The sequence below is a fragment of the Budorcas taxicolor genome, chromosome 16 (assembly GCF_023091745.1).
Source record: "Budorcas taxicolor isolate Tak-1 chromosome 16, Takin1.1, whole genome shotgun sequence".
Lineage (NCBI taxonomy): Eukaryota > Metazoa > Chordata > Mammalia > Artiodactyla > Bovidae > Budorcas > Budorcas taxicolor.
The window spans coordinates 40586564-40610643 of record NC_068925.1 but is presented as its reverse complement, the minus strand read 5'-3'; the positions used below and the strand labels follow the sequence as shown (position 1 = coordinate 40610643).

The 24080-nt window shown below is 36.5% G+C and overlaps 1 protein-coding gene across 1 annotated transcript in view; it reads right to left on the bottom strand.

Annotated features, from left to right (window-relative positions):
- DNM3 (dynamin 3) overlaps nucleotides 1–24080 on the bottom strand; it is a 636190-nt gene that overhangs the window by 146240 nt on the left and 465870 nt on the right. Inside the window, exon 16 of the mRNA XM_052654294.1 lies at nucleotides 23094–23203. Within this exon, the coding sequence (XP_052510254.1) occupies nucleotides 23094–23203 (110 nt within the window). The remainder of the gene's footprint in view (nucleotides 1–23093; nucleotides 23204–24080) is intronic.

The following is a 24080-nucleotide window of genomic DNA, read 5'->3' as shown; positions in this document are numbered from 1 at the left end:
AAAAAAAAAAAAGGAAAGAAAGAAATAGTAGCTCAGTATTTCCTGTCTTTCATCACTTCTCAAACCTAACATAGTGGAAGGAAAGGAAAAAGGGTATATTTTATATATTTCCCCAGATTATCAGATAAGTCCTCTCATTTGAGACTGAGGCCCCGGCCACTTTCACTTTTGGACAGAATTAGAGAGTAGGGGAAATGTCTATGTTCTTGGCGATATGGCTACTCTTTTTAGTCACATCTGCATTTCCACACATGCTTCTTGAAGATCATCACATTTCCAACATCTTTATCTCCTTATTAACCCAAAGCTATTTGATGATTTCTCTCACTGGCATCCACCTTCCTCAGCATCATCACTGGTAAAAGAGCAATGATAGATAAGGGGAGTAAACAAATGTTCCAGAAATCCCATAACTGTTTTGAATTTTATTTCAGGGGTGAGTGGGAGGAAACTGAATGGCATGATTTTGATTGCTAAAATAAATCTCTTTATCCACTTGACCTGAAATCACCTTGACTTTCCATACGTGCTATGTTTCATCCTGTTTTAAGACAGTGCAGAGTGGACATGTAAAACCCCATGCTTCCACTGCAGGGGGATGGATTTGATCCCTCATCAGGGAACTAAGATCTCACAGGCTATAAGACATGGTCAAAAGAGAAAAATTAATTTATTCTGGTAGTCAGTGGATTCTTGGTTCTTCAAAACTCTTAGTTTCAAAATAACTAACACATATTTACGCAGTAAGTGCCGTCATCATAGCATGAAAATAAACCTTAAATTGATGTCATAGCACAAAATCATTATATCATGTATTGCCTAACTGCCATAGCTCCCAAATTATTGCCTGGGGACTTTTGGGGTCCCCAAGACTCTTCCCAGGGGGTTCTTAAGGTAAAAACAATTTTTATAATAATATTTGTTTATTTTTTCATTTTCATTGTTATGAATGAACAGAGGAGTTTGCCTGAAGCTGTGAGGACATGTGATGATGTTATCACTTGAGCAGTTAATGGAGGATGAGCTTGTGCACTCATGTTATCTAGAACTTTCAAAGGAAGTATGTGCTTTTTCAGATATTAACTCATTTGTTCTCAATATTTCTACTCTTCTCTTAACAGCTACTCTCATTTATACCTGTTATCTTTGTGACCTCATTGAAAGTGGGAGTATTAGTCACTCAGTCGTGTCTGACTCTTTGTGACTACATGGACTGTAGCCTGCCAGGCTCCTCTGTTCATGGGATTCCCAGGCAAGAATACTAGAGTGGGTTGCCTTGCCCTTCTCCAGGGGATCTTCCCAATCCAGGGATCAAACCTGGGCTTCCTGCATTACGGACAGATTATCATCTGAGCCACCAGGGAAGCCCCATGACCTCATTAGGATCCAGTGCATTCTTATTTTGAAATTCTAAAGTTTCTCTCATGTCTATGTGGAGACATACAAACATATATGTATACATTTTTTGTCTTGTATAAATATGAAACAAAAATTGAATGAAAGCTATTTATTTCCTGTGGCTTTATAAATGTTTATAATTTACCTTACTCTCTTACACAATTGAAAACTTTTGAATAGCATTATAATGCCACTTAAGTTATAGCATCATTTTGAGACCAATCATTGGCCATTAAAAAATAGAAATCACATATTTTAAACAGAGATATAACATGTGCTTTTAAATCCAAATAGTATTTGCCAGAGCTTTTCAAAGTAGAAATGAAAAAGCCCTTGAAGTGTCTTAAGAGATAAGTCACTGTACTGCAACAGGTAGAGAAGTACACACTGTAGCTGAGAGGCTAATAATTAAAAATTTTGCACTTGATATTGGTAAATACCTCCTGGGTTAAAAGTCAGTAAAGAGAAATTACTGTCATCTTCCAGTGATAGAGTAAATTGTCCAATTGAAGATTTGGTTGCTAACACGCAGCATGAACTAAAAATCTCATCTGCAGAATTATATTTTTGTCTTAAAATGGACAAATCTCAAGAATGACTACAATTGTTTTCACTATATCTGTCCAGTATCAGTACCAACTAATCCTCAAAGACCTTCATTTTTATACAAATAATTAATAAGTGTGGTTGGAATAGTTAAAGTACAGACTAATTTTTTTGAATGTCATGATTTATCTCACAACACGATAAATCTGCACGGATAGTACAAGAGCAAGGATGGGTGACTTAGCACCAATCAAGACAATGTCCTGAAGCTGCACTGACAGTCACTGTAGTCTTCATTGCCAAGATGTCACAGCTTTAGAAAGAGCCCATTTCACCTCAGAATAATCTGATGAAGTAGCAAAACTATTAACTAAAAAGAATCTAGACCCGAAATATGTACGTGAACTCAGTCACTCAGGTGTGGCTGACTCTGCAACCCCATGGACTGTAGCCCACCAGGCTCCTCTGTCCATGGGGTTTTCCAGGAAAGAGTATATGAATGGGTTGCCATTTCCTCCTCCAGGGGATCTTCCCAACCCAGGGATCTAACCTACATCTCCTATGTCTCCTGCAATGGCAGGTAAATTCCTAACCACTGAGCTTTATAGCTTTTACATCTTTCCAATATTCTATGTCAGAAACAGAAAGTTTGCACAGCACTTCTGCTGCTTACTGAAGTGGTTTTCTCAAGCAAAGGCACTTCTGCAATTAAACTGTAAGCTGAAGTACCTACTTCTTTCATGGGATGCTGTTTTTACTTGGAAATCAAATAATTAATCTATGGTTAAGAAAACCTGAGTTTTAAGCAGAAATTTTCTTAAAAATGAACAAAATGAGCCTAACACTTAGAGGAAGACAACTGACAGTATTTGTAATCGATAATAAAATTGAGCCTCAGAATTTTTGAAATTTGTACCTCCTACCACGGGTTTGACAGCTCCTCCATCGCTGATAGATTAGTAGTGATATTAATGAATATAATGAAAACACTGTATAATGATTTACAAAACACTGAGAAGATCTGTATAAATCAATGAGCCAATATTTTTCAAATGACAAAATGTATTATGTTACAAAATCACTTGTTAGTAAAAGATCCATTTAAAGTGCATGACAGACCAATGGATTAATGTAACAGGATATGAAATGACATGATTTCAGAATCCACACTGCAACTAACTTTTTGAAAATTATCACTTGTGTTTTGATAAGGTATAAAAGAAAATCTATAAGAATGTGAAAAGTTATTAAAATACTCCTCTCTTTGTAACAACAGATCTGTGTGAGGCCAGATTTTCTTCATATACTTCAACCAAAACAACATATTGCAACAGATTGAAAGCAGAATTAGATATGAGAATCCAGTTGTCTTCCATTAAGCTATACATTAAAGAAATTTGCAAAACTGTAAAAAAAAAAAAAAAAGTGACTCTTCCCACTGCTTTTAAAAAATATTTTCCATAAAAACACGATTTATGTCACGAAGTTGATTCATTACTATTACTTTTAATCGATTTAGTAAGTTAATCTTTTCTGATGTCTCATTTTTAATTTCTAACAATAAACTGACAGTGTGTTAATAAATGTTTAACAACTAGCTTTCCAGAAAATGGTGGTTTGTAGCATTTGCCAATTTCTGTGGTATAAATACTCTTTAAGTTTGGTAAAAATACCAAACTTAAGTGATAATGTGAAGTCAACTTGCTCCCAGAATTCTCAGTATAGGAATCCAGTCTCTGCTAATTCTTAGAGTGGAAAGGGGTCAATCGACCAAAAATTTTGAGAGCCATTGTTATAGATCTTATATGGCCAATTTATTTTAAAGACCACGAAATAGTCATCAAAATACAGAAATGTTTTAACTACCTTAGTGAACTGACAGAGTAACCAAGTTTCAAGCATTTATTTCTTTTCTAATGCAAAAATCATTCTACAATAAAACAAACTTGGGCTGATATCTAGTGATATCTCATGCCTTGGCCTGCTAGAGATTTAAAAGTATGGAATGAGGTATGGATTTAACAAACACACTGACAGAAAAAGCAGATTCTGTGTTTGAACAGTCAAAACTACTCTCTGCAATTGTATTTTTTGAGACACTTCTTTTAAGTGAGCAGTATTTTCCTCAGGTTCTAAGAAATAAACATAGGCAGTTTCAAATTAGAAAAAGAAAAGAAAAGGAAAAAACTCACTCCAGTTAGGCTTTGCAAATATTTTCTTTATGAAACCATGCATCTGCTCAGAGTTAGTTGCAGAGTGTGACTAACATTTTCTACCAAGGCTTGTGCCATGTCAGTTTCCTTTACTAAGGCTATGTATGTTAATTAAAATTAATTACACATGCCAGTAAATAGTTTCCTTCTGAATGCAGCAAACTGAAGCAGAATATAATTTATATGCAAGGTATGTAATTAAAACCTTCACAGTATTTTCTCTCAGCAGGTATAGTCACTAAGGACATTTTTATGGGTACATTCTTTATGGGTAAGTCGGTTTCATAGTAAATCAACCGAGGAAAAATAAAAATATATTACACACGCAGTAGGTCACAAAAAAATTTCTGATTTATAAGTTGATATTATAAAAACAGGCTTATTATGAATATTCTTAAGTGCATGATTTGAGGGTGCTCAGTGATCTTTATAGAGCTTTATATATGTTTATGTGTGTTACTTTTATTTAAAGTTTTCTCCCCTCCCCCGCCCCCACCACCCCACCTTTAAACAAAATAACTTCTAGGCCTGGTGTTACAGCTTTAGTAACTGCTTTAATAATCAGGATAGTATACAGTAACACTGGTAATAACAGAAAACACTGTGTCCTCCAGGAGCACCGTGGATACATTGTTCAGTGTAACTGGATTTCAACAGCAACAGATTTGAATAATAACCTTTCTTTGGGCTTTCTATTTATTCTTCTATTTGATATAAGTTTCTTTTTCAACATGTGGGTTGTTCTATTCTTCAGGTCATCGCTAAAAATCTGACCATTCCAATAGTAAAACAAGACTATAGTTTTCTTTATTTTTGCTCTTGGGAGGCCTCTAAGACTGCCAAAGAAATATAAGTGTTTAGAAATTTCCTTCAGGCTAGACTCTGTTAGGGAAATTTTCACACCCTTGCTTATTCATTTCTTAAGAGCTCTCCCCACAGGTTGCTGACTGAAATACCTGCACACTTGGCTATCCCCCTGCTGGCTGCAGCTTGCAGGGGCCCTGTTGCCACAAGGTCACTGCCACACTGTATGAGCTTTGGCACGCAACTCATTCTATTTCTATCCTTATCAGAAATAACCGGAAGGTAAACTCATTCCTTGAAGTAAAAGCCCGAGACAAGTCAGTTAATTTCCTGAATCCAGTTCCTTAGCATGACCAGCTTTCAAATGGGAAAATTAGTTTTTTAAGGAAAACTAGCAAGACAACCTTATTTATAAACAATTACATATTTAAAGATATCGGTCATTGGTGCCCGTCTAGTGTAATGACGATCTGTCACTTTCACTTGCAACTTAACCATTATAGCTTCCCTTTTAGAGACTGTATCTTAGAACCAAGCATATATTTTTCTATAGTATGTCTGCAACTAGCAGTTGCTCCCCTATCATTAATGAGCACAGCTGGGGCCATTTTATGGTCCCCAAATGGAGGCACACATCCTCCCAAGCCACAGAGTGTGTCTCAAGGGGGTGGTAGGAGGAGGGGACTGACCAACAGCAAATAGTTGTTCTGGGAAGTAGGTGGGGAGCAGGCAATGTGTTTGTTCTGAAATCCTAGAAGAAAAGTAAACTTGCCGTGGAGGACATAATTTCTTTTTGTTCTTGAACTTTACACAGCCGTGTTGGGCTCATTCATCAGGACAGCCCTTGGACGGAAACCTCCTGAATATGAATGCCTCAAAAACTGACCAAAATCTCTGCTGGCATTACCAATGGCTTAAGATAAACTCCAGTTGAAATTCTAGTGAAAGGAACTGAATCTAAGTTGCTGAGTCTATCCTATCAATCCCTTTGTTTAAAATCAGCGAGGGCTCCCAGGGAGCACAATACCTAATTCCCCTAGAAAAATGGATATGGACTACACACAGGAGTTTTAAGCATGAAGAATTTCTCCAAAGCCTGTTAATGACATTTGAAAGAGCTGAAAAGCACTAACTTGCTATTTTTCTCCCTCAGAAAAGGCAGAAACAGTCATCCAAGTAGGGCATCAGACTCCTATTTCATTTCAGAGTTTAAGTTGAAAACCAGTAAGAGAAGAATTTAAATTGATTGCTTCAAGCCACAGATATTTCATACCCAAGCAATTATGTTGGCTTTCATGAGAATTTATCTTAGCTGTGAAATCAATTGTCACAGACTTAGTTCATAGAAATATTACCAAATCATATTTGATTTCTGTCCTGGTGTGGTTGGTGAACCAAATAAATCAAATGGGAAGACAATTTTGGTTCTCCAATCTGTTTCTCTCCAGGCTCCCCTTTGAAAATATTTTTGCCCCTCCTCTTTGATGTACCTAGGGTTTCCTAACATTGCTATTTCACAACTAGAGAGACACCCTTAAAGGGAAAAGATGCAGTAGTGAGAACTGAGAAGCCACTGAAAAATATGCAAGATCAGAACCATATGACAACAATATCTTTGCAGTGAGAGACTTGAACAAAGGAAGAGAGTGGACACACAAAAAAAGAGTTCTCTGATTCAAAGATCTGGCTTTAACAGCTTTCAAGATATAAAGGGCCCTTTTATTGACTTAATAAACATGTACGCCTATCCATCTCCTTGGCAAGGAAAGCACGGGGTTTATCTTTTCAGATTTATAGAGGGAAATAAACATTACTGTCATATTGTGAATTCACAATCAATAATTCTGCAAAAGTCCTCAAATCTGTCTGACCCACTTGAACTTAGTTCTAGCAGAAACAAGAAGGACCAAAAACTTATGAACAGAAAGCTAAAATCCTGTCTTCTGGTTCTCCACCTCCCTAACTTTCAAAAGTTCAGTATATAACAGAAAACCTGAAATGTGTTAATACTTTGCTAGAGCTAAAGAAATGAAGATTTAGAAAGCTGAGTATAGATATCTACAAAACATTTTTGAATAATATTATTAAGATTATGGAACAAAGTTGAGACAATTTACAATAATACATCTATATTTTCCCCTTAAAATGTCATGAATTCTGTTACATTAAATTCAAACAAAGTCTGTTTATACAGTTTGTATATAACTTAAAATTCTCAGGTTCTTACTTTTAAATAGGAGATTTCTTTCTTTGCACTAAAACTATTTCCTCTAAGAGTTTTCATCTTTATCTCCATTTTCATCCCCCTCAGATTTGAGGCTGTAGGCCTCTCTAGAGCTTACTTATAGAATGCTTTTTATTGACAATTAGCATTATTTATATTTTCTCTACATAACAGAGGGGGAATGTTTGGTATCCATCCATCTTTTCATTTACTCATGTTCTGAGCTCTCACGATCACCAGATGCTATGTTAGGCCCTGGGGATAAAAGCAATGAGCCAGACAAACACAGCCTAACTTATGGTTACCAGGAAACAATCAAGGGGAGGGATAAATTGGGAGACTGAGGTTGACATGTACACACTACTATATATAAAATAGATAACTAATAAGGACCTGCTGTATAGGGAGCTCTACTCAATACTCTGTAATGACCTATGTGGGAAAAGAATCTAAAAAAAAGTAGATATATGTATATGTATAACTGATTCACTTTGCTATACATCTGAAACTAACATAACATTGTAAACCAGATATATGTCAATTTAAAAAAAGCCTCTGCCTTATGGAATGTAATCTAGCAGTGGAGATAAATACTCATGATATGATTATATTTTTAATTAATTAATTTACCATTGTATTAAAACTAGAAAGAAGTACAAGGTATTAAAATGTTGACTTAACACATTCTGTTACTTAATCATGTTGTTTAAATGTTTCTCATAGCAATATCACTGACATCTGATTAATATCCATTTACCTATGTGTTTCTCAGGACAATGCATCAGACTCCAATTGATCTCATATCTAGCAGAATATTTTTCATACTAAGAATAGAAAGAAAAGTGAAAGTTGTTCAGTCCTGTCCAACTCTTTGCCACCCCATGGACTGTATAGTCCATGGAGTTCTCCAGGCCAGAATACTGGAGTGGGTAGCCTTTCCCTTCTCCAGGGGATCCTCCCAACCCAAGGATCGAACCCAGGTTTCCTGCAATGAGGGCGGATTCTTTACCAGCTGAGCCACAAGGGAAAACCAGGAGTACTGGAGTGGGTACCATCCCTTCCCCAATGGATCTTTCTGACCCAGGAACTGAACCGGGGTCTCCTGCACTGCGCTTCCCTTGTGACTCAACTGGTAAAGAATCTGCCACAATGTGAGAGACCTAGGTTCGATCCCTGGGTTGGGAAGACCCCCTGGAGAAGAGAAAGGCTACCCATTCCTGTATTCTGGCCTGGAGAATTCCATGAACTGTATAGTTCATGGGGTCACAAAGAGTTGGACATGACTGAGTGACTTTCAATCAATCAATCAATCTCCTGCACTGCAGGTGGATTCTTTACCAACTGAGCTATCAGGGAAGTGGAGAAAACCACACTTTCTTTTTATGCTTTACAGAAGTTGCAGAAAGGGTACAATGAATTGGATATGTCAACTGAGACAGATAAAGAGTTTTTACTTTCAAACTGCTTTCCTCCACCAGGTGCTCAGAGGGTGTTATAAACACCCACTGCATGGAAGGACAACCCACCTATACTCTGTAAGAAAGTGAAGGAAGACACACACTTCATTACTCAGCTTGGACTGAAAGACGGGTTACTAGCTGAGTCTTCATCTGATGAAGAAAACTCTTGAACCAGAATATTCAGAAGATAATATGTATTATTAGTATTTTATGAAGCAAGAAGAAACGTCTTAAATATTCTTTTGAAAATAGTGGATGGTAAAATGAAATAAAATAACTTTTCCAGCTGTCATGTTTATGTTCCAAACACAAGCTTAATTGCATTGCTACCTATACTCAATATCTCATTTCCTAGTAACATGCACTATATGTGTTTACTTTATTGAATTTCCAATAAACATGAGCCTCTACCATCCCTATGTATGGAAGAGTAATTAATTCCCTTTTAATACAGATTTGACATTCCACCATATCCAAGTGAGACATAAGCTTTCAGACAAGGCATTGCATACCACCTCTTGACCAGCATATTTGTTTAATTAAGCACTTTTCCAAACAACTTAAACTCAAAGCACGTTTGAATATAGAAACAGCCATAAAGGTATATAAATGGAAAACCTGACTCCAATTCCTTTCCAGCTAACAATTGCAAAAATATACCACTCAACAATGAGAAGAAAGAGCCATTCTTTTCCAAATGCCTAAAAAGCCCACACTTGCTATAGTGCAGCATTATTTGACATTTATTGAGTGTCGGCAATGTGCTGGGGACTGAGTGGTATAGTGAAACATCCTAAAATCACTCTCTGTAGGAAAAGGCAGGGAGGGGTGAATTGGAACACTTGGTAATGTTGATAAACCATATCCTGAATTGAAGCTACAAAATAGTATCAAAGAAAGAATGCCTTAATTTAAAAGAAAACAGAGCTGGACAACCCCAAGGGGTGCTCTGAAAATACCACGTGGCTGCTCAATGAACCCCCTGGACAGACACAGATCTCTGCTGGCTACCAGAGCTGACATACCTGGGACCAAATGGGCCTTAACATGACCTTAAAAACCAGTGCCTGCCTGGGAGTGTAAAGACCAGCACAGTGAAACCATTATCTAGACGTGCTTCTACCTAAGAAAACGTGGCATTTCTAGCAAAATTAAATGAAACAAAAATCTGGGGGCACATTCCAATCTTCAGTTTTGATCTTGCCACAAAGAAGTTCAGGAATCTTTTAACTTAGACTTTGTAAATGATACAGTGATACAATGAATGTGAGATCTAAATATTTTTAACTTATCAGTCTCTCCAGGTATCTGAGATGCTCTCTTTGAAAGGCTCAGTGGATGGCTAGGGGTGCATATTCTTACCTGGAGTTTTTGTAGGCTAAATCAGTCTAGGTGTGAAACTCACTCTCTTCCATCACGGAAGTTACTGCAACCAGTAACAATTCCTTCCATTTACAAAAATATTAGCACTAAAATACTATTTAGAATGGCTTAAAAATCTGGTCACCAGAGTCATAAAGATCATATTAATTCACCAGGACATTGAAGGCTTTTAAAATAAGGATGTTAAATGTATCAATTCCAACACACGGGATGACTGGGAACTATAGAGTAACTGTTTTAAATTTTATGGTGGAAAGTTGAAATAGAAACTTAATGAGCTCTTAGGAATAATGCTGTGATACAAGTAGTAATGGCTAATATAGTTTTTCAGGAACTGTAGCAAGGTCAGTTCATGTAGGCTTTGCAAATAAGACTCAAAAGTGTTCCATGGAAATTTGTAAGACCTAACAGCAAACTGAAATACCTGCATAAAAGGTAAAAATCTTTTCACTGTTGCTCTTTTAGGAACAATTCCAGTTAAAATATCAAGCGGACTTTCTGTTGCATAGTTAATACCAAAACTACAGATCAGAAAGAGCCATGGATCAAGGAGACATTAGACCTGGGTTCCAGTTCCGGCCTTGTCATTAACTGCTTTTTTTGACATGAGAAAAGTGTTAAACTGTTAGAGGTGCCAACTCCTTAACCTGTAAAGTGAAAAGGGAAGACAAGATTATCTTTAAGGTCTCAGAGAACACTAAAAAGCCATATTTTGTACCCACGTTAGCACCAATCCTGATGTTCACACAGAAACTAAGTCCTAGGTCAATGTATCTTACATGGGTCAGCTGAATGGCTAAATGAATTGAGCTAAAACACTGCCGCGGAAAACAGCAATGGGGAAGACAAAACAACAGAAATGCTTATAAAATCTCTTCTAAATTAATCAAGTATAAATTCATCTAAAGGAAAGGAAACAGAACACACCTTTTAATATCTTGTCTCAGAAGAAAGAAAGGAACATAATCTTGGAATCAATGAAAAGAATATCATTCACATGCTGTTAAAAAAATAAAGCTAAGTAAATGAGCTCTTGACAGATGTATGATTTTCCCTTTACCTGAAATAGTAAATACATAAACTTACATGGGAAAGTACAGTTCATTAAACTCTATAGAAGACAATGGAATGCTTTTACTTTTCTTTTTTTAAACTAGGGCCATCTTGCCTTTGAAACTAAATTCTCATCTAGAAAAGGCTGGCAACAGATTAAGCAACATTTTCCACCCATTTGTTTTGACTAATACTACTCCCTTTTTGGGATATTCTTTTCTATTTCCTCTCCAACAATTTGTGCCAAAACTAATGAGAGACATCTTCTATGATGTTAACTATTGCTTCTGGATAAATCCTATGCTCCCCCAGCACTTAAGTATTAGAATTGAATACACTATCATACAGTCTGTTTAAATGTTACTTATACACTATAACCCATTTTTTCAGGTATAATATTCCCTCAACTAGATTACCTTTTCAATCCCTTTATTGATTTATTAAATTTCTTACCTTAAAATCAAGGAAAACAAATGTCGTACACAGTCAGTGATTACAAATATCAAGATCACATATTTCATTTCAGTTCAGTTCAGTCACTCAGTCATGTCCAACTCTTTGCAACCCTATGGACGGCAGCACGCCAGGAATCCCAGTCCATCACCAACTCCCAGAGCTTGCTCAAACTCATGTCCATTGAGTCAGTGATGCCATCCAACCATCTCATCCTCTGTCATCCCCTTCTCCTCCTGCCTTAAATCTTTCCTAGCATTAGGGTCTTTTCCAATAAGTCAGTTCTTTGCATCAGGTGGCCAAAATATGCTGAAAGTATGCTGAAACTTCAGCATCAGTCTTTCCAATGAATATTCAGGACTGATTTCCTTTATGATTGACTGGTTGGATCTCCTTGCAGTCCAAGGGACTCTCAAGAGTCTTCTCCAACACCAAAGTTCAAAAGCATCAATTCTTTGGTGTTCAGCTTTTTTTATAGTCCAACTCTCACATCCACACATGACTACTGGAAAAACCATAGCTTTGACTAGATGGACCTTTGTTGGCAAAGTAATATCTCTGCTTTTTAATATGCTGTCTAGGTTGGTCATAGCTTTTCTTCCAAGGAGAAAGCATCTTTTAATTTCATGGCTGCAGTGATTTTGGAGCCCAAGAAAATAGTCTCTCACTGTTTCCATTGTTTCTCCATCTATTTGCCATGAAGTAATGCGGCCAGATGTTATGATATCAGTTTTCTGAATGTTGAGCTTTAAGCCAACTGTTTCACTTTCCTCTTTCACTTTCATCAAGAGGCTCTTCAGTTCCTCTTCATTTTCTGCTGTAAGGGTGCTATCATCTGTATATCTGAGGTTATTGATATTTCTTCCAGCAATCTTGATTACAGCTTGTGCTTCATCGAGCCTGGCATTTCACATGATGTACTCTGCTTATAAGATAAATAAGCAGGGTGACAATATACAGCCTTGATATACTCCTTTTTCAATTTGGAACCAGTCTGTTGTTCCATGTCTGGTTCTAACTGTTGCTTATTGACCTGTATACAGATTTTTCAGGAGGCAAGTAAGATGATCTGGTACTCCCATCTCTTAAAGAATTTTCTGCATTTTGTTGTGATCCACACAATCAAAGGCTTTGGCATAGTCAATGAAGCAGATGTTTTTCTGGAACTCTCTTGCTTTTTCAATGATCTAATGGATGTTGGCAATTTGATCTCTAGTTCCTCTGGCTTTTCTAAATCCAGCTTGAACATCTGGAAGTTCTTGGTTCATGTACTATTGAAGCCTGGCTTGGAGAATTTTGAGCATTATTTTGCTAGCATGTGAGACAAGTGCAATTGTGCGATAGTTTAAACATTCTTTGGCATTGCCTTTCTTTGGAATTGGAATGAAAACTGACCTTTTCCAGTCCTGTGGCCACTGCTGAGTTTTCCAAATTTGCTGGCATATTGAGTACAGCACTTTAATAGCATTATCTTTCAGGATTTGAAATAGCTCAGCTGGAATTCTATCACTTCCACTAGCTTTGTTCATAGTGATGCTTCGTGAGACCCATTTGACTTCACACTCCCGGATGTCTGGCTTTAGGTGAATGATCACACTATCATGGTTATCTGGGTCATTAAGTTCTTTTTTTTTTTCACATAGGGAGACTCCCACATAAAGAGAGCCCTTCAAGACCACAGTAGATAACTATTTCTCTTAAATTCATAGGGTCATAGAAACATAAGTAGAATGAAGAAGGAGATGAGCTGCTCTCAAGTAAGAGAAATCACCTGACATAACAAACAAGGAAACAGACCTCTCTGTTCTATCAGACCCTGAGTTCAACAAGAAGGTAATAAGACTGCTGAAGAAATTAAGAAACAATGCCAAAAGAAATGCAGATCACTGTAACAAGGAACCAGAAACTATAAAGAAGTGCCAATCAAGATTAGGCAACTCAAATGCAGATATGAAAACCAAGCTAAAGGTAACAAATAGCAAAGTAACTAATGCAGAAAAACAAATACATAAACTGGAAGGTAAATTAATGGAAATCAGAACAGCAGATAGAAAGACAAATGAGAAGGGAAAGCAACACACAAGATCTATGGTATAAAACAGAGCATGCCAATCTATGCATAGCAGGAATCCCAGAAAGGAAAGAAAGAAAAGAGGATAAAAATGTATTTGAAGAAATTATGGCTGTAAACTTCCCAAACTTAAAGAAGGAAAAGATGTCCAAGTACAGGATGCACAGAGGGTCCAAAAGAGGATGAACACAAACAACCTGCACCAATACATATTACAATAAAAATGACAAAAATTAAAGATAAAGAGAAGATTCTAAAGGCAACAAAAGAAAAACAAAGCATTAATTACAAGGGAATGCTATAGGTCTATCAGTTGATTTCCTATACAAATGCTGCAAGCAAGATGGTAATGGCAAACCATATTTAAAGTCTTGAAAAAGAAGAAAAATTTGCAACATAGGATACTCTGTCCAGCAAGGGTAACATTTAGAATGGAAGGAGAGATAATGAATTTCTCAGACAAGCAGAAACTAAAAGAATACAGAGATACTAAATCTATCCAAAAAAGAAATACTGAAAGTTCTTCCCTAAATTAAAAAAAAAAAGCAAGAATTTATAGGAAAGAGAAACTTACAACAGGAAAGTAAATAACTTTAATAAACCAGTACATAAATTTTTAAAAATCTGTGAAAGCAATGATAAGTATAATGAACAGCAAAAGAATAAACATAAAGATATAAAAGAGAACATCAAGGTCATAAGATGTGGGGGAGTAGAGTTAGAAAATATAGGTTTTTTGTAGAATGTCTTTGAAATTATATGACTAGTATAAAGCAAGTAGATATGGTAATGGGTTAACATACTTGAAACCCAAGATAACCACAAATCAAAAATGTACAATAGAATCACAAAAACTAAAAAGAAGAGAACTCAAGCTTAATACAAAAGAAAATCATCAAATGGTAAATTGAAAAACAAAAAGAAAAAGAAAGGAAAAAAGAAGAAATACAAAATCAACTGAAAACAAGGCATAAAACTGCAATAAACACATATCTATCAATAATAAACAAATGCCAGTGGAATAAGTAAATGGATCAGCAGATCAAAAGATGCAAAGTAACAGATTGGACAATAAAATAAGAGCCTATGATATGCTGCCTACAAGAGACCCAATTTAGGGTGAAGGATACACATAGATTGAAAGTGAGAGGCTATGGAAAAGGATATTTCATGCAAATGGAAATGACAAGAAAGCAGGGGTAACAATACTCACATCAGACAAAAGTGGCTTTGAAACAAAGTTCATAAAGAAAGATAAACAAGGCACTATATAGTGATAAAAGGATCAATACAAGAAGAGGATGTTACACTCCTTAACATATATGCATCCAATATAGGCACACCTAAATACAAAACACAAATACTAACAGAAATAAACAGAGAAATTGATGGGAATACAATAATAGTAGGAAACTTAAACCCCACTGATATCAATGGGCAGAGCTTCCATACCTTAAATAAAAAAGGCAACAGAGATCATAAATGACACAAGAGTTACATATAATTGATATCTACAAGACATTATATCCAAAAAGCACCCAAATATACATTGTTTTCAAGTCCTCAAGGAACATTCTCTAGAACAGACCACACTTGGACACAAAACAAGCCTCAATTAATTTAAGAGGATAGAAATTATTGCAAGCATCTTTTCTGACCACAACGGCATAAAAATAGAAATCAACCACAGAGAGAGATGACCACATGGAGACAAATGACAATGAAAACAGAACTTAAAAAAACCCAAAGGATGCAGCAAAAGCAGTGATAAGAGGAAACTTTTACATGCCTTCCTCAAAAAACAAGAAAATGTCAGATAACCAACCTAAGAGATTAACCTATCACCTAAGAGAATGAGCAAAAGAACAAACAAAACATAAAGTCATCAGAAGGAAAAAAACAATAAAGATCAGAGAGGAAATCATGAAAAGAGATTAAAAATGGGAAAAAACCCAATAAAACCAAGAGATGGTTTTTTGAAAGGATAAACAAAATGAACAAATCTCTGGTCAGGCTCACTAAGAAGAAAAGAGAAAGAATCCAAATAAACAAAATAAGAAAGGAAAGAGAAAAAATGACAACCACTTCTACAGACAAACAAAAATCATAGGAGAATACTATGAACAGTTACATGGAAACAAATCGGACAACCTAGAAGAAATGTAAAAGTTTCTAGAAACATAATGCCCACCAAAACAAAATCAAGAAGAAATAGATAATTTGAACAGACAAAACACTAGAAGGAAACGGTGAAAGGTGTTCAGTCCTTTCTGACTGTGACCCCACGGACTGTAGCCAGCCAGGCTCCACTGTCCTTGGAATTCTCCAGGCAAGAATACTGGAGTGGGTAGTTGTTCCCTTCTCCAGGGGATCTTCTCAACCCAGGGATGGAACTCAGGTCTCCCATATTACAGGTTACGTTGTTTACTTTCTGAGCCACCAGGGAAGCCCAAGAATACTGGAGTGGGTACCCTATCCCTTCTCCCGGGGATCTTCCTGACCCAGGGATTGAACTGGTATCTCCCGCATTGCGGGTGGATTCTTTACCATCTGAGCTACCAGGGAAGCCCAGAAGGAAACAGAATTTGTAATAAAATTTAAAAAAAAAACTGAAAACAACAGTCCAGGAAGGCTTCACTGGGGAATTCAGCCAAACATACCAAGAAGAACTTATATCAATCCTTCTCAAACTCTTCCAAAAGATTGAAGAGGAGGAAACACTCCAAATGTCCTTCTATGAAGCCACCACCACCCTGATACCAGAACCAGACAAAGACACCACCAAAAAAGAAAATTATAGGTCAATATCTTTGATGAATATAGATACAAAAATCCTCAACAAAATCTCAGCAAACCAAATCCAGGAAAGTATCACACATAAAAAGTATCATACATCATGATCAAAGTGGATTCATCCCAGTGTCGCAAGGATGGGTCACCATATCCAAATCAATCAATACAATACACAACATCAAGAAAAGACAAACACCACACTATCATCTCAAGGATGAAGAAAAAGCATTTGATGAAATTCAACATCCATTCATGATAAAACTCTAACAAAAGTGGGTACAGAAGGAACATATCTCACATAACAAAAGCCATTTATGACAAACCCACAGCCAGAATAATGAAAATCTTCCCTTTCAACTAAAATTTGGTATAAGACAAGAATGTTCACTCTCATCACTTCTATTTAACATAGTACTGAAAGTCCTAGCCATAGCAATTAAACAAGGAAAGAAATAAAAGGTATCCAAATCAGAAGGGAAAGCATAAAATTGTCACTATATGCAGATGACATGATACTATATACAGAAAACCCTAAGGACTCCACACGAAGCTATTAGAATTGATAAATAAACTCAGCAAAGTATCAGAATACAAGATTAATATACAGAAATCTGTTGCATTTCTGTACACTAACAATGAAATATCAGAAAGACAAAGTTAAAAAAAAAAGAACACCTTGTTTAAAAATCACATTAAAAAAACCTATGAATAAATCTAACCAACAAGGTAAGAGTTATATGCTGAGACTACAAAACAATGATAAAGGAAATCAAATATGATCAAGAAAATGGAAAGATATCCTATACTCTTGGATTAGAAAACTAATATTGTTTAAATGGCCATACTACAAAAAGCAAGCTAAACCCCTATCAACTTCCCCATGATATTTTTCATAGAACTAAGACAAACACTCCTAAAATTTATATGGAACTACAAAAGATCCAGAAGTGCCAAAGCAATCCTGAGGAAAAAAACAAAGCTCGAGGCATAACTCTTCCAGGCTGCAGAAAATACACAAAGCTACAGTAATCAAAAGCGTGACATCGGCACAGGAACAGACATACAGATCAATGGAAAAAAACAGAGGGCCCAGAAACAAACCTACACACATATGGTAAATTAATCTTTGGCAAAGGAGGCAAGAATATACAGAATGAGAATGGAGAAAAGACATTCTCTTTAGCAGGTGGTGTTGGGAAAGCTGGACAATGACTTGTACATCAATGAAGTTAGAATAGTCCCTTACACTGTACAAAAAAATTAAGCTTAAAATGGCTTAAGGACTTAAATATCTGTTAGGGCACCATAAAATTCCTAGAAGACAATATAGGCAAAACATTCTCTTACACAAATTATAATTACAGCTTCCTCAGTTCAGTTAAGTCGCTCAGTCGTGTCCGACTCTTTGCGACCCCATGAATCGCAGCACACCAGGCCTCCCTGTCCATCACCATCTCCCAGAGTTCACTCAGACTCATGTCCATCGAGTCAGTGATGCCATCCAGCCATCTCATCCTGGGTCGTCCCCTTCTCCTCCTGCCCCCAATCCCTCCCAGCATCAGAGTCTTTTCCAGTGAGTCAACACTTAGCATGAGGTGGCCAAAGTACTGGAGCTTCAGCTTTAGCATCATTCCTTCCAAAGAAATCCCAGGGTTGGTCTCCTTCAGAATGGACTGGTTGGATCTCCTTGCAGTCCAACGGACTCTCAAGAGTCTTCTCCAACAACACAGTTCAAAAGCATCAATTCTTCGGCACTCAGCCTTCTTCACAGTCCAACTCTCACATCCATACATGACCACAGGAAAAACCATAGCCTTGACTAGATGGACCTTTGTTGGCAAAGTAATGTCTCTGCTTTTGAATATGCTATCTAGATTGGCCATAACTTTCCTTCCAAGGAGTAAGCGTCTTTTAATTTCATGGCTGCAGTCACCATCTGCAGTGATTTTGGAGCCCAAAAAATAAAGTCTGACACTGTTTCTACTGTTTCTCCATCTATTTCCCATGAAGTGATGGGACCGGATGCCATGATCTTCGTTTTCTGAATGTTGAGCTTTAAGCCAACTTTTTCGCTCTCCTCTTTCACTTTCATCAAGAGGCTTTTGAGTTCCTCTTCACTTTCTGCCATAAGGGTGGTGTCATCTGCATGTCTGAGGTTATTGATATTTCTCCTGACAATCTTGATTCCAGCTTGTGTTTCTTCCAGTCCAGTGTTTCTAATGATGTACTCTGCATAGAAGTTGAATAAGCAGGGTGACAATATACAGCCTTGATGTACTCCTTTTCCTATTTGGAACCAGTCTGTTGTTCCATGTCCAGTTCTAACTGTTGCTTCCTGACCTTCATACAGATTTCTCAAGAGGCAGGTTAGGTGGTCTGGTATTTCCATCTCTTTCAGAATTTTCCAGTTTATTGTGATCCACACAGTCAAAGGCTTTGGCATAGTCAATAAAGGAGAAATAGATGTTTTTCTGGAACTCTCTTGCTTTTTCCATGATCCAGCAGATGTTGGCAATTTGATCTCTGGTTCCTCTGCCTTTTCTAAAACCAGCTTGAACATCTTCCTAGTATATACTGATCTTCCCTGGTGGCTCAGAGGTTAAAGCGTCTGCCTGGAATGCAGGAGACCCATGTTCGATCCCTGGGTCGGGAAGATCCCCTGGAGAAGGAAATGGCAACCCACTCCAGTACTCTTGCCTGGAGAATCCCATGGAGGGAGAAGTCTGGTGGACTATAGTCCATGCGGTTGCAAAGAGTCGAACAGGACTGAGCAAATTCACTTCACTTCAGTATATACTTGTTGAGTTTTTTAATCTATCAAGATTTAAAAATATAGTAACTATGTTTTTATAATTACTATAGACTGGATAATATTATTAACAAACATGATTCATAGGACTCTCACACAGAACCCTGTACTCCTAAATCAACACATTCTTCTCAAGCATATATGAAATATTTATGAAAATTTACCATGTGTGCTAGATCATATGCTCTGACCACAATACAATTAAGTTAGAAATCAACAACAAAAAAACAATAAAATTCCATGTACTATAAAATATAAAACACAGTTCTAAACAACTCAAAGAAAAAATGATAATGAAGATTATGGAAACAGAAGATCAGAGGAAACAGAACTTAATGGTAACCAAGGTATTATGTTACAAAGTTTGTGGTGAGCAGCTAAAAATACATAGAAGGAAATCTATACAATTATATATATACATAAGAAAAAATAAGAAAAAATTAATGAGCTATACATCTAAAAAAGAAGTTAGAAAAAATGGGCTACAAAGAAAATGGACTACACAGTAAATACAAGTTAGGAAATGAAGAAGAGAGCAGAAATTCCTGAAATAGATAAAACATATACAACTGAGGATCAAAAGTTGGTTCTCTGGAAAAAGATACAACTCTGGAAAGAGTGACCGAGTGAAAAAAGGTAAGGTTTAATACGAGAAATTAAAAAAGGATTAAATTTCAGACAAAGCAGAAATCTGTAAAAATAGAACACTAAGAAATCATTAATACTAATATTAACATATGTTAAAAAAACAGAATGGGTAATTTTCTAGAAAAAAATATAATTTGTTTAAACTCATAGAAAAAACAGAAAACCTGAACAAATCTATACTTATTAAATATATGAAATCACTAGCCAAAAGTCTACTTATCAAAACTGCATAAGTTCTAGATGATTTTACAGGTGAGATCTACCACTCAGTTAACATTCAATCCCCACCATATACAGTGTTCCAAAGAACAATAAGAATGCATTTCCAGTTCAGTTATGAAGCTAACAGAACCTTGATATGAAAATGAGGCAGGGAAAACACAAAAAAGAACATTTATGAGCCAATTTCACTTATGAACATAGATGCAAAAAGCTAAATAAAATAATGGCAAACAAGTCAGGGACACATAATAGATAATAATACATCATAATTTAATTAGGTTTAATCCTAGGAGATTAAGGATGGCTTACAATAAGAAGGTCTATTAATATATTGCACCACATGAATAGATTAAAGAAGAAAGTCATAGAGGAAAAAAAAAAACAAAACACTAATCCATGACAAAGTTAAACACACATTCATGATTAAAACAAAAACTTCAGCAACTAGGAACTCAGGGAATCTTCTTTGCTTGATAACTGTAACTATCAGAAAGCACTTAACCATAAAAATGTGAAATAATTTTCTTTTAAATCATGAACAAAACAAAGATGCCCAATTGTACTTAATATTGTACTACTAGAGGGCCTAGCCAGTACCAAAATAACTGAAAATAATCAAGATTTCTGAGGAAAAGATAAATGGCAAAAATGCCTGTATATTCTTGCACAGATACTTTCTGACAAGTCTAGAATTCCAGGATACCTAGATTTTTAGAAGCCCAGAGATTTGTTATATTCATGTCCTTTGCTCTCTTTGCTGGACAGGATGTGGAGAAAAGGGAACCCTCTTGCACTGTTGGTGGGAATGTAAATTGATATAGCCACTGTGGCAAACAGTACCGAGGGTCCTTAAACAACTAACTACAGAACTACCATATGACCCAGCAATCCCACTCCTGGGTATATACCCTGAGAAAACTATCATTCAAAAGATCATACGTACCCTGATGCTCCCTGCAGCACTATTTACAATAGCCAGGACATAGAAACAAGCTAAATGTCCAATGACAGATAAATGGATAAAGAAGATGTGGTATGTATATATACACAACGGAGTATTTCTCAGCCACTAAAAGAAACAAAAAAGTGTCATTTGTAGAGACGTGGATGGACCTAGAGTCTGTCATACTAAGTGAAATAAGTCAGAAATACAAATATCGTATTTTCATGAATACACGTGGAATCTAGAAAAATGGTACAGATAAACTTATTTCCAAGGCAGGGATAGAGACGTGGATGTAGCGAACGGACATGTGGACACAGGGTTGGGGGGTGGGGGAGGGGAGAGCGGGACAAATTGAGAGATTAGGACTGATGTATATACACTACCATGTGTAATAGATAGCTAGGGGGAAGCTGCTTTTATAAAGCACAGGGAGCTCAGCTTTGTGCTCTGTGATGGGTGGGATTGGGGTGGGGATGGGAGCGGAGAGAGTTCTAAAAGGGAGAGGATATATATATATATATATACACACACACACATAGCTGATTCACCTCACCATACAGCAAAAACTAATGTAACACAGTAAAGCAATTATATTCCAATAAAATAGAAGAAAATAAATCCATAATTGTATTTTGTCTAAAAAGATGCTCTATCATTATCTGAATTTTTTTTTTTTTTTTTTGGTACTCAGTCGTTTTATAACCTTAACTTTCTAGGTTGATCAAAGATTCAAATTTAGTTTGACCTCCTGTGTGGCAATTATACTTCCCACTCTGCATCCAAGCAGGAAGGCTGAGCACACCCCTGAAGACTGCTTTAGGATTTTCTGACTCCCCACTGCTCTGAGGAAGGTATGTAAACAGTACTGAACTTTGGCCCTGTGGAGGACACACTACTTCTCTCTCCAGGAAACCTTTTTATTCTTTATCATTTTCAGTGTCTTTTCACCAGCTGCTCTCAAATAATACTAATAACAAATTAGTATTTAAATTAAAATACTTTAATAAAATCTCATTCTCAGTATTTGGTAGCGAAATTATATTAATTTTCTTTTCCCTTGATTCTTTAAACATTCTGCTCTTGTGGTTTTTCTAAGTATTTTTGTACAATGAGTCACTCTGAGCAACTGACTGGGAATGTAGAAAAAAGGCTCCCTGCCCCAACCCCCCACCATTTTGATTTACTGTGTGATTGACCCTGGGCCAGTCACTGAACCTAATCAAGGAACTCCATTCATTGCTAAACAAAGATAAAAAGCCTGGAGAGATGGGTTAAAAATAGATCCGGCCACCTAATGACTCAGTTTCTTAATAAGTGACTCACAGAAATTAATTAGCTTTTTCCTCTAACAGTTTCATTTGGAAAAGGTCTTTATTATTTTTGCCTAGTCGTAGTCTTTTCATGTTTCTCTGTCCAATTCTGTTACTTCTCCATTTGTTTACTTAGTTTCAGTGAATAACCATGGCACTCCACAATAATTAGCCCCAAATTCAGAGATAATTTTATGATCTCAAAGTCTCTGAGATACATCTCTAATTTATGAAATGGTAATCACAGTACTCTATCATTTCCCTCACAATTGCTACAACAGACAATGAACGTGGACACTGCTTTGAAAAACTGTAAAGAACAATATATTTGTATTCATCCTAAATGAATAATTCTATTCACTGATGCAAGAATTCAGTCATAATACCTGATTGGGTCTTAAGTGATACTAATCCATTAGATACTACTAAAAATTATAACTGAGTAATTTATTTATAAGTGCAGAACAATAAATGCAGAACAAGGAAGACTTTAAAGTAACAAAAACATAGTTTAAGAATGACACGGGTGCCTGCTTAAGAGCGGGAAATTAATACTTGAAGATCTTCCTTGTTCTAAGTTTGAATCTTTTGAATCCATAACCTATGGTAAAAGCTGAAAATACAAAACAAATGAAAGGAAAACTCATGAGTTAACAAATTTTAAGGTAGGACCAAAAGAAATCTGCAAATATGGTCTCTTGATCACATAGAAAGTCAAAGAAAAAAAAATGTGAAGACATAAGCTGCTTCATTTTCTCACCTTTGTTCTGTATTAAAGAGTGCAAAGATGTGCTTGCTAGACATAAAGCTTTTTTCCACATCCCGAACTTTCAGGTTGTCCAAGGGAAGCATATACTTCTTTTCTTTTTCCTATAGAGAGAGAGAGAGAGAACTGGTTTTAATAAAAGATCCTGAAGCATGCCCACAGCCACATATCACCTGAGATGGTCAGCATTTGATTACAATATTTTGATACCATCATACACTACTTTGATACCAGCTACCAAGGAACAAGGGCTTCCCAGTGGGCTAAGTGGTAAAGAAGCCTCCAAGCAGGAGATGCGGGTTTGATCCCTAGGTCAGGAAGATCCTCTGGAGGAGGACATGGCAGCTCACTCCAGTTTTCTTCCCTGGGAAATCCCATGGACAGAGGAGCCTGGTGGGCTACAGTCCATGGGGTTGCAAAGAGTTGGACACGACTTTCCAACTAAGCCATCAAACCATCACCAAGCCACACCAAGGAAGAAAAATCACTGGAGACAGGAAACGCCAATGGTTCTCAATACATGGGTCAGAAGAATGACAGGAGGGAAAGTGCAGAGGAAGAAAGGGCTCAGGGATGGAAAAAACATATGGTCTTCTATCCTTTCTTCCTCATGTGGGTCCCCTTAGATGTTTTAAAATGTTAGTTTGATATTAAAAATTTAGCCATCTGTTAATATTTAGCAAAAATGTTCTGGTCCTAATTCAATGAGAAATGCCAGATGGATTTCATTTCATATTTTATTTGCAGCCTAAGCAGTTTTGATAGCCAGAACTGGCAGGAGACTGGAAGCACAAGGACCCTAGTATGAAATATTCCCTATAAACTATGATAAAGCACAGAAAATACTTCTTTCATTCAAGTCTAGAATAAAACGTGGGTCCAGGAAAAAAAAAATGATTCCATTAAATTGTCAAACTCTTTGGGGAGAAAAAACACCCATTAGAAGTGAATTAATATTAACTAGAACAAATTCTCTTCTAA